Below are 12351 nucleotides of genomic sequence, written 5' to 3' on the forward strand. Positions count from 1 at the left end.
GCTTTTCTCATCTCTCATTCTCATTTCTCTTCTCATTCTTATAACTCGCAAAGTTGAGCGCGCCTAGGGCGCGCGACGGTTGAATATCGCGCTTCGCCCTCGATAACAGGTAACCTCTTGCTTCGCGCTCGGATATTTATTCTTTGCATTTGGAATTCTTAAAAAAAAACGTTATTAAAAAAGATCTCTTTTAGATGGCAGTATTTATATGCGTCTTCATATTCTGAATTGTCTACTTAATTAAGTATAGTCAAAGATTAAGTTTCTCAAAGCTCTGTAGGCTTTGAGGTACACATTCTCATCGTGACACTCGCGCTGCGCGCTCGATTTCCGACAGACATTTGTAAAAAAGTTTTGTTGGATTTTTTTTCTCGTAAGTTTCGTCGTTTTTCCACACATTTTATTTATTTTTTTTTTCAACGTTATTTTTCACGAATAAAACAAAAAGAACGCGTCCTATCAAGAAGTGATTCTTAACGAAATTGTTTTTTTTTGTGTTTGGGGATAACCATTTGTGCTAATTCATCTTTTTTCGTATCTTACATAGTTTGTCCACAAAATGGAATTTTTTATTTTCCATTATTTTTTCTGCAATCAAAATTTGAATTTTCGATTTTTGAAGAAAATCCAAAAATTGGTTCTGATAATCTTGTAGGGCTTTTAAAAAGAAATGTTTTTCTTCTCTTGATTTTTTTTCATATCGTGCGTTTTTCGGCTTCAAATTTTGAGTTTCGGTTGATTAAAAAAATTTTAAAAACGCTATAACTCTGAGAATTTTCTTTTTATCGAAAAAAGTCATAAGGATAAATTGTTTGTTCTTTTTAATAATATAAATATCCGTACATAGAATTTTGAAATTCAGAAAAAAGTGGTCTCAAACATTTTCAAAATGCGCTCACTTTTTTGATTGTTATCAAAAAAGGCTGGTTCACGAACTCGTCCTTTTATTTAGGACCTAAAAAGAGTGTGCCAAAGACGAATTTGATTCGTTCATTTTTTCGAGACTTATCGTGTTTACGGACGGACGGCCAGATGGACAGACAGATTGACAGACTCCATCGTGAAAACCTGATTTTCGGGTTCAGGGGGTCTCGAAACGTGAAGATACGTTGAAAAAGTGTGATGTCAAATTTCCGACAATTCTAATACTTTCTCAATCATAAATAATGAGAATGTAAAAATATAGTGACGAGAATTTTCAATTTTAAACATATATAACTTTTGATCTAACAGATAAATCCTTTCAAAATTGCTATTAAAGAGAATTCGTGCACATGTACTTAAGAAACATACATAATTAATTGAATGTACATGTGAATTGTTATAAACCGTGTATATGAACAAATACTTCAGTAAATTGCGAAAATGTTGAAAACCCTAATCTCTTACATACAGTTTCTTATATTTTTCATAGGATTTATAATTATTGAAAAGGAATTTTTTTAGCTGTTTACAACAAGTATTTTTTAAATTAATATTCTTCTGAAAAACATCTTCTTGGCTCCTCTGGGAATTGAACCACAGAACTTCCGATTGTCGGTCGTGTGCTTTTCATATATAGACGCATTATTTTTCCAGGTTTTACGTACTGAAAATTGATATTCTAAGATTAAATTTTAGCTAAAATTTAAGAATTATTATTGGCAATAAAAAATAGTCTAAAAAATGGTACAAATGAAAATTTCTTTGTAGAGAAAAAAATCATTTTTCTTATTAAAGTTTCTTGAAAGCCAGCTGATAATAATATATGATGTACATTTTACATCAAATATATATCATTTTTATGAAAACATTGTTTGAAAAATTCAATAACCGTCCCTCCGTGGGGCGAAAAGAGCATCCGTGGTCAAATTGATTTTTCGACGGCAATGACGATCCTCTTTGATTCGCACTAGATTTGAACATACCCGTGTGGAAATAGCCCAGGTTAGCCCTGGTACAACAAGGTTCCTGGTCGGGGACTGACCGGACTATGTTTGTTTTTTAAGAGCCTAGCCGTGCGCTGGTCGGAGACTGGCTAGCCAAAGTTTATGTCAAAACCTCCGTCGGGGGCTGACTGGGCTCCATTCGGACAAATCTTATGATCGAATGCTCAGACGGTAGCTGGCCGGGCGCATCATTGGCAATAATAAAATTGTTAAACTTTATTGATAACTTAATTACTTTTTCTGATTTCATTAAGAAATGGATGCATATAACCACATGGATGTTCCACACGCGGACATTTTTAACTATTAATATTTAAAGTAAAAATACTCGCAATCATGTAATATTTATTTGTTAAATACCTTTTTTGTCTCTCAACGACTACGTGAAAATAGTTAATGTTTTTCTGTGTGCTGGGCGTGTGGAATTTCCTATAATAATATGCTCCAATTCTGCAGTAAAAAAAATCAAATTAATTCCCTAATTTAGTGACTAATGCTCTTAAGACAGTTGAAAGCCGAATCATTTAAATCTAGTAAAGGACCAATTGATCTTGTTCGGGCTCCGGTCGGGCTCCACGGCCAGCTCCCGGCCATACTTGATGGCCGGACACTGGCCAGCGGAGCGTCACGATTATGGTCGAATGCCGACCAGAAACCCCGGCCACAGCCCGACTTAAAGTCGGGCTCTGCGGCTGTAGAATGACCAGCCCCCGACTTAAATTTCCACCCGGGTATTAGGAATAATAATATATTTTTTTAATTGATGAAACTTAATAAATAATGTGTTATTTTCAAAGAAATTTTATTAGTAATTATACATATTAGGTTATGTATGATAGAATCAATAATTTTTTTCCACGTAATCAATCATATCTTACATGTCAATGAAACCTGGGTATCATATTTGGTCATTCAATAAAAATTGAGAAACGTTTAGACAATCTTATTGAACAAATAACCTATTTCGCTATGTTTGGATGTAGAAATAAAGTTGTTAACACTAGTTTTTTCAACTAATTTTTATCGTGTTATGAATTTATATATTAAAATCCACTAATAAATTATTTAGCAATACTTCCTCCTATATGAATCGCTAGCATTTGATAATTTGTTGAACAAACTTAATCACAAAATGCATTATTTTTCTATTTTTCAGCATTTAAACCTCGTTTTTTAACGTAATCAAATGTTAGTAACAAATTTGAGCTTTTTAGCCAATTTAAAAACGATTTGCTATTGTTATTCTGATGACTTGTGGTATAAACAAATTTGTCTCGTCTGAAGTATTTCCAGATTAAATATGTTGGTTTTCATGTGGAATATACTAAAATCTACTTAGTAATAATTCTTTGCTAACTGTACATTCTAGTTGATGATTTGTTAATGAAACTTAACATCTTGTTAAAATACCTAAAAATAAACTTGAGAAGAACTTTAAACATCTGACAAACCTTGAGATCCTGAAAAATGTCTTGAAATTATTAAAATCTAGTGAAAACTATTTGGAAACGTTATGAATATCCTAACATTGATAAAAATTTGAAACTTGAAATATTAGAAAATCTCTTCAAATCTTTGAAATCCTACGAAATATCTTAATTCAGATAATAAAATCTTTAAGATTTATCAAAATTTGAAAAAATCCCACATCATTATATTAAATTGGATGATATTCCTCGAAATATATAAACTCCTATGGAATCCTTTGAGATCCCAAGAAATTCATTAAAATACCTTGTCGAGTGAATTTCAAATCCCTTAAGATGATTGAAGTCTTTGGAAAACTGATAAAATTCCTTGAAATTAATTAACAATCTGGTAAAGGTTTAAAAATGTTAAAAATTTTCTTTAATTTAAGTAAATTATACAAAACCGCATGGAATTTTAGAAATCCTGTGAAATACCCTTAAATATCTGAAAACCACTTCAGTTCTCTGAAATACTACAAAAACCTTCGATTTTTGTGAAATCCCTTCAAATTCCATCAAAATCATTTGACATTTTGTGAGTCCCTTGGAATATTGAAAAAAAACCTAAAACCATTGAATTTTCTGTGAGATCCTCGAGGATCGTTAGAAAGTTTGAAAAATTATCTGCGATCCCATTAAATTTGTTTGAATTTCTCATAATCCCTTGACATTTTTGAAATAATATTAAATCCTAATCTGCTTTTGTAAATATTATACAAAAACTATGGGTGCGAAAAAATAAATAGAATAATATTTTTATTCTGTTAATTATTTCTTTAATTAATTCTATTACAAAGTAAATAATTATGTGCACACTTATTGTAATTGATATGAATAGTAAAAGAGGTTTTATGGCGATCTAAAATACTTTTTTCCATTCAATTAAAAATCAAATAATTCCAAATTTATGACTTTCACTCTTATTTGCGGAATAAAGTGCCAAAATTATAGAACAATAGCTAACAGTTATAAATATAGTGTTTAATTTGCAAGTTGATCCACGATGAAAGAATTTACAGGTTTTAAATATTTCGTAATATTTCAAATAAACTAAGAGTTAAAATAAAAAAGTTTAAGAATTTTCAATTTTTAATTGTAAACTTTCCAGCTGAAATCAAGATTCATGGATTTGAATCGCTGCCAAGTAAAAAAAACAAGCGAATCTCTGTTCATGAAAGAATGCTACTTATCGTACATGTATTGAAAACCTTAGCCAATTCTTCACCGATTTGCATAAAATCTTTCGGAATTAGTGAAGAAATCGCACAAAAGAATATCTGCACTTATTTTTTTTCATTTTGATAAACTAGGTTTAGCAGATTCATAAAACATCACAAATCTATCATTTTTAGTAATTAAACACACCTACAGCCTACACCTCTCATGATATTACAAAAATAATAGTTTTAATAAAAATAATCATGAAAGCATTACAAATTTTAATTACAATATATAAATATTTAAAGCGTCTGAATTTTTAGTTCTCCACATATATCTGATCCTGAATAAAAAATCTCAAAATTGGACATTTTTCAAATTTAAAATCAAATGAAATTTAAAGCCCCGAAATCGTAAAGTTTTAAAATAATCTATGTTTGGGTTTGTTATATTTTTCGTATATATAGTGAAATTGAAAATGTAATCATTTTACAACGATGAAATTGTACATTCTGTATATGTACACAATATTAATTTCAAAGCAATTAGTACTTCAAACTGTATAGGTCTGAAGCATTTTAATATTTAGAATCATTCAGCATCTAGATTTGGAAATAGTAGACTTGAATAAAAATTTTAATTTTAAAGACTGAATCTAATGAAATCCTCCAGAAGAAAAAAATGTGTATGCTTCTATTCAGATAGAAATAATTTAAAAATACTTAAACGTCCTAGGAAACATTGTTACACTCACAATAAAAAAGGTAATTTGACAAAATAATTCCTTTTTTTAACATTCATAGTAATTTTGGTAATAAAAATGGATATTGTCCACATTATAGAGAAGATTATATAATCTACAACAATGCCTACGAATTTATTCTAAAGAGAAAGATCAAAATTCTTTCAAGTCAATAAAAAAATTTCAACTCAATTTACAATCTCTTTACTAAAATTAGCATATGAACTAATTTTATTATTAAAATTTATGCGAATATTAAAGAAAAAAATTAGCTTTCTCTGTTTTAATATATTGCTTTTCTCAAACTATATTAACTTTTTTTATGCAGACTATAATGTTTAGAAGCAATACTTTTTACACTTTAGGTTTAGTAATTTATTTGCTTTTTCTCTATAGTTTGATTTATATCCGATAACACGATTTCAATTTGCATGCATGATGTATTGTGGATTCGATCCTCTTAAGACTTTCCTAAATCCTCACAATAAAAAAAGGTAATTTGACAAAATAATTTCTTTTTTTTTAACATTCATAGTTATTTTAGTAATAAAAATGAATATTGTCCACATTATAGAGAAGATTATATAATCTACAAAAATGCCTACGAATTTATTCTAAAGAGAAAGATAAAAAATCTTTCAAGTTAATAAAGAATTTTCAACTCATTTTATAATCTCTTTACTAAAATTAGCATATGAACTAATTTTATTATTAAAATTTATGTGAATGTTACAGAAAAAAATTAGCTTTCTCTGTTTTAATATATTGCTTTTCTCAAACTATATTAAATTTTTTACGCAGACAATAATGTTTAGAAGCAATACTTTATGCACTTTAGGTTTAGTAATTTATTTGCTTTTTCTCTATAGTTTGATATATATCCGATAACACGATTTCAATTTGAATACATGATGTATTGTGGATTAAATCCACTTAAAACTTTCCTAAATCCTCCGCGTGCCAACCGACTTAAAAACCCTCATCTATGGGTGATCCTCTTTGTTACATCTGATTTAACATCAATCTATCACAGATCACTTGGTTTTGTTATGAAAAAGTAGAACGATAGATATCCACACAGGATCATACTATGATTAAGAGAAATTAGTGCTTTTTTACTTTAAAGTGTGTAGAAACACAAATTTTGTAATTTCATTTTTTATCAGATTTTGGTAGCAGCGTAAAATAAATTCGGTTCCTGAACAATCTAAAATGCAGAAGAATGATATCTCCCTGATTAAAGCTTAGCGACCAAAAAGAGGAATTCAATCATCTAAATAATTTTCTACTTTTAGAATAGTTGGTTTTTACTTTAAGTATATGGCACGCACAACTTTGCCATTCATAAAGTTCTGAGAATTATTTAAGATTTTGACATAAAAGATGTAAGGTTGAAAAATTTATAGATTTAGAGTATGAAATCAACCTTCTGAACCTTCTATAAAAAAGTTTCAGAACGCTTCACCTTGTCATTCATAAAGATCTGAGAATTATTTAAGACTTTGAAATAAAAGATGTAAGGTTTAAAATCTTATAGATTTAGAGTATGAAATCAACGTTCTGAACCTCCAATAAAAAAAGTTCAGAACGCTTCATCTAAAGTGGCTAAGAAATCCTCATATAAAAGTGGCTCAGAACATACTTAATTTGAAAGTCTCTTAGTCACCTGCACCAAACTCTTGCTTTGAGTCCAGTGTCGGGGTTTGCCTTCAAATAATTTTGTACTAATTTCAGGGGGGGGGGGGGGGCGAAACGTAAACAGTGAGGACCGCCTGACTCGCTTCAAATTGGAATATATATCTATATACATAAGGTCGCAATCGCTCTCGCCCGCCTCCCCTGAGAAACTGAGGATGCTAGCAGTTATAGGAAGGTTGAGAACGGGGGGACTCAAAACGAGAGTTTGGTGTACTACTGATTTTTTTCCTACTAAATGTTATAATTCAACGTCAACAAATTGAATTTTTTTTAACTTCTCTCACTAGAAGGAGTTTTGACTCAGGGTAGTCTGGTAAAAGAGATTAGAACGCCGCTTGTGAAAATGACTAAGAACTCTTCAAGTAAAAGTGGCCTCCTGGTTTCTTAACATAATTTTTTGTAACGTTAGTATTCTAAACAAACGAATGTTAAAGAATTTCAAACACTTCTCTCGTTACGAAGAGTTATGAGTCAGAGGGTCTTGTGAAAGTAGCTCGGAACTTATTGCGGAAAAGTACCTCAGCAGTCATGCTGTTCTAATTTCTTTTAATGTTACTATTTTCACAGAAGATATGTTGAAGGTCTTTAAGTTCTAAGTTATGCCCCCCCCCCCCCCACTCTCTCTCTATCTATCTCTCTATCTACAAGGAGTTCTGAGCCATTCGTGGGCCCATAGGAGGACAAAAATCAATGTTTGCAAGTATTTTCAAATAAATTTTTGAAAGTACATTTCTTTTCTTCAATTGTTGAGGTATCATTCTACATGAGCATAACCTTTTTCAAGTTCTTGTTGTCGTTACTCAGTCCTTTTAATGTACGGTCGAAACTAATAATCTGTGTTTCTTACACACAAGTTTAAGATGCCTTTTTTGTATTTTGGAATAGTTTTAATGATTAAGGCTTCAATAAGAGAATAATTACAATATACTAGCTTACTTTTTAATCAAATAAATGCGGCTTATGTATTATTATAATAAAGTAAACGCGGATCGTATTATCTAAAACGTAATTTTTTTTAAATTATCGTTTTTGAGTTAATTTATTTTGACAATTCAAAATGGCCCTCATCCTGGCTACGCCACTGCCGCCAGGTAATAATTTCTAGTCATATTGGCCAGAATTCTACAATTTCCATCGGAATATTGCATGCACCATTTTGAATTTCGTAATTTTTACACTGGATTCGGTCTCATGGACCTCAAAAACCCCCATATACGAGTAGTTTGCGATTTGAGCCGAACTGTGCAAAAGTGGCTCAGAAGTTATTAACTAAAAATGGCTCATTAGCCCTCCTTCTATAGCTGTTTGTTATTTCCATATTTCACGTCAGCTAATGTTGAAGCTTTTAAAAATTTCTCTCGCTAGGAGGAATTCTGAGCCAGGAGAGTAATGTAAAAGTGGTCAGAATGCCTCTCATAGAAATGGCTCAGAATTCAGTAAGTAAAAATAACTCAATAGCAACCCTACTATATTTTTCTCTTCAATTCTAGTATTCTCATTGAACTAATATTAAAGATTTTTAAATCTTATCTCACTAAAAGGAGTTCTGTGCCAGGGGATTCTTGGAAAAGGGTTTACAAAGCCTCTTGTAAAAATAGCTTAAAAATAATTATGTAAAAGTGCATCAGTAGTCGTGATATTTTAATTTCTTGTAATGTTAGTATTCTTACCGATAAAACGTTAAAGATCTTTAATTTTTAAGTTTAATCTTTTCTCACCAGGAGGAGTTCTAGGTCAGGGGAGTGTTGTAAAAGTGGTTAAAGCCCTTCCTGTAAAAGGAGCCGAGAACTTTTCAAGTGAAAATGACTCATTCAGTAAGCCGCTTACTTAAACTTTTTTTTGAAATTTTAGTATTCTAACCCAAGAAACTTTGAAGATTTAAAAATATGCATTCGTCATGAGGATTTCTAAGCCAGGGGAGTCTTATAATAATAGGTTATAAACTTTTCCTGTGAAAGAGGCTTAGATCACCTCATGTAAAAATGATTGAGTAGCCCTTATACACTAATTTTTATTTAAAACTTGAATTTTTAAAATATTTAATTTGTCTACGCTCTATTTCTAGATTGGTGTTTAAAGAAAATTAAAAAGTTTCAAAAAAATGAAGTTTCCCAAGTAAAAACGAAACAAAAATTTGTAGCTCCTTACTTTTGGACGCTTATAAAACATTTTGAGGGTGGAATTGAAGCACCCTCGAAGAAACTGAAGTGCCAATGGGACAAAAAAGAGGTTTTAGTAACTCACCCGCTCGAAGAATGACCTCGCGAGACAGGACACTGCCCATGGAATTTGTCGCCCTGCATCTGTAGCGTGCGTTGTGAACTTCAGCCCGGAAGTCTTGAGGCAAAAAAGGCGGGAACGACAGAGTTCCGTTTCCGAGTAGCTGCCTGAAACGATGCCATAAAACGACAATTCACTACTGGCCACGTGCTAAGAGTGTTGCATGCAACACCCAAGTTATAAAAAAAGCAAACAAACTTTTCCCTTTAGTGGACAATACAAAAATTGTACCTATATATGATAAAGTAGCTCAAATAATAAAATTTCCAAATTAATTACATGTATTTAATATAGCAATTACCAATCATTCAATTTTTAAAAGTCGCTAAGCAAGACTTGAAATTTATATATTTTGTAACGCTTTCAATTATGGAATTTTTCACTCTTATGTCACGGTACGGCTGAGTCTAGTTTAAGTGAAAATTCCAGGTAAATAGATTTTGTTATTGTTCATGGTAACATAGCATTTCACGAACATTTTAAGATGAAAATTAAAATTATCGGTGGAGGGCTAGTTAAGAAAAGTAGATTTTTTCATTTAATTGCTAAGAAATAATTCATTTTTTATAAGATTATACATATAATGTATTATGCGATTAAGCCATTTCCATTTCGGATTAAGCTTGAATCACTCTTTAAAATCTTATATTTAAAGTAAAGTGTTAAATTATTTTTTTAAATGAAATTTATTTATTGTAAACGATATGAGTTTGTAAATGCGCAAGTGTTAGTGGAGGAAAATGTAAATTTCTAAAGTTTGAACGATTTCACACATAAAACATTCAAATTAAGCGCTCGAAACGTATATTTTGATTGCTCAAATTTAAACAAAACAGTTAATTATAAATTTTGTATTACAATCGTTTTTCAAATCAAAACCAATTTTATTCTGAACGAGTCATTGTTAAAATTATATTGAAATTTCCCATCCTTTAATTTTAAAAAATAGAATTCATCAATTTTGAACATCCCTGTTTTTAAATTGCAAAATTTTGAACGCCTTCAATCATTTATTATTAAAGTATCTACACATACAATTTGAAGTAGGAACAATTTATTTTATTTGGAAATGTTAAATTACAAAGTTTGTCAATCAAAGGACCCCACACTAAATTCACATAAAATAGAATGTTATCAAAATGTGAAAATATATTTTTTTTTTGTAATTTGGAACCTGCAGATCAATAATTGTAAACAAAATAATCTGAAAAATATACAGTTTTTACTCAAACGATTGACAAGCTTTCAATTTTACAGGTATTTTATTTTCATCTAAAAATAGAATAGTTAAATTTGCACCGAAAAAAATAAAGTTTTATCTCGTGATATTACTTTTCTAAAAAATAAAGATGAATTTTCAACCAAATAGTTCCATTTTTAAACGAAAAAGAAGAAGCTTGGAAAATTTGGAAGCTACTAAAAAGATATTCAGTTTTTAAAGTCTTTTCGGAATTTTTTTATTTTGCAGGATTTTGATTTGAAGTAATTATAAAATGGTGATATCTTAAAGTGCTTTTCTCTGCTTATGTGTTAATTAGAAAATCTAATCAAATGAAAGTTCTTAAAAATAAGCGGCCTTTGTATTTTCTATTGAAAATACATTGTGTTGCATTTGAGCAAGGAATACGAGCAATGAGCAACTACGAGAAAAGCTCTCGTATTTTTTTATGAAATCTCATCTCATCTTGTCTCATACAAGCGAGCTTCTCGAAATATCGTGTATTTCGATCAACTGCCTTTTTCACAATCATAAATAAACAAATGTCATAAGTGCTGTCATAAAATATTAAAATAGACATAGGAGACACAACAACATAGCATTCAGAGTAAAATGTGTATTTCCTTCAAATCAGGTAATTTTTTATTAATAATCAAGGTTCCTAAATATGATTGTTAATAATATAATCCTATTTGGTTTTTATCTCGTTGTTTTATTTCATGTATTGTCTTTGTGGTTATGTCTCATATCTGATGCATAAATAAAATTATTTTCTAATTCTGGTTTCCTGGGACTAAAAAGGCCTTATTTATATTCCCTCTTTAAATAAGAATAATAATTACAATTTCCTTATTTGAGAAGAGGGTTTCAGGCAGATTTTTTCACTTTTGAGATATATTGCTATTATTTCTTTGAAATACTTTTATATATATATATAAATTTATTTAACGAGGATTTTAAAGAATTTCAGAGATTTCAAGAGATTTAATGCTCAATTTTAGAATTTTCATTAAAGACTACAAGAAATTTTTAAGAGAGTTAAAAAAAATGTTATGACAAGGAATTTCTAATAATTATAATAATTTTGAGGTATTATCAATAAAAATTTCATACAATTCTGAAAAATTTCAAAAGGTTTGGAAAGATTTTGTAGGGCCTATATAGTTTTATGAGATCTTAAAAGATTATCAAGAATTTTAATTAAAAAAATAACATTCTTTTCGCAGAAATAAAAACTTAAAAGTGACCCGCTTACATGTCCTTGAATTTCTGAACATTCAAATGAAAGAATTTTTTTTACTGATAACTGCAAACCAGAAAGAGTGCTCAAATGTTTGGAACTTCAGGTATATCCCTTTTACGTCATATTCTTTCACCTAAAAGACATTTTTTTGGACAGGAATTGTTTTAATGAAACTTTTATTTTTGAGAGCATATATGGTGTATTGCCATTTTTATCAACTATTGTTTTTATTTTATAACCTTAAATAGATTTACGTCCATGTCACTTTCGTTGATGGTTTGCAGGCGGTGATCACTCACAATGTCAAGAGTGTCTACATACTTTGATCCCGTTAGGAGTATACGCCAGATGGCGCAGCGATTGCGCTCTCCGCACCTGTCCGCTAGTCAAAATTAAATATTTCCAAAATGGCCAGCAGTAACCACGGTAACTGTTCGTTGTTGTTGTTTTCACCGGCAACCAGGCCCTATTAACTTAATGGTAGAGATATGAAGAAGCACAGCGCCAACAGTTGGTCGCAACTTGAACTAAAAGTATCAATGTGTGACGTATGTGTGCCATGTATAAATTGTATATATGTGAAAAATGTTTAAATTGAATATGTTTATCAATAA

The 12351-nt window shown here is 30.2% G+C and overlaps 1 protein-coding gene across 1 annotated transcript in view; it reads right to left on the reverse strand.

The window, feature by feature from the left end:
• LOC117180138 (Down syndrome cell adhesion molecule-like protein Dscam2) overlaps positions 1-12351 on the reverse strand; it is a 274387-nt gene that overhangs the window by 165782 nt on the left and 96254 nt on the right. Inside the window, exon 3 of the mRNA XM_033372479.1 lies at positions 9240-9382. Within this exon, the coding sequence (XP_033228370.1) occupies positions 9240-9382 (143 nt within the window). The remainder of the gene's footprint in view (positions 1-9239; positions 9383-12351) is intronic.

The sequence above is a fragment of the Belonocnema kinseyi genome, chromosome 9 (genome assembly GCF_010883055.1).
Source record: "Belonocnema kinseyi isolate 2016_QV_RU_SX_M_011 chromosome 9, B_treatae_v1, whole genome shotgun sequence".
Lineage (NCBI taxonomy): Eukaryota > Metazoa > Arthropoda > Insecta > Hymenoptera > Cynipidae > Belonocnema > Belonocnema kinseyi.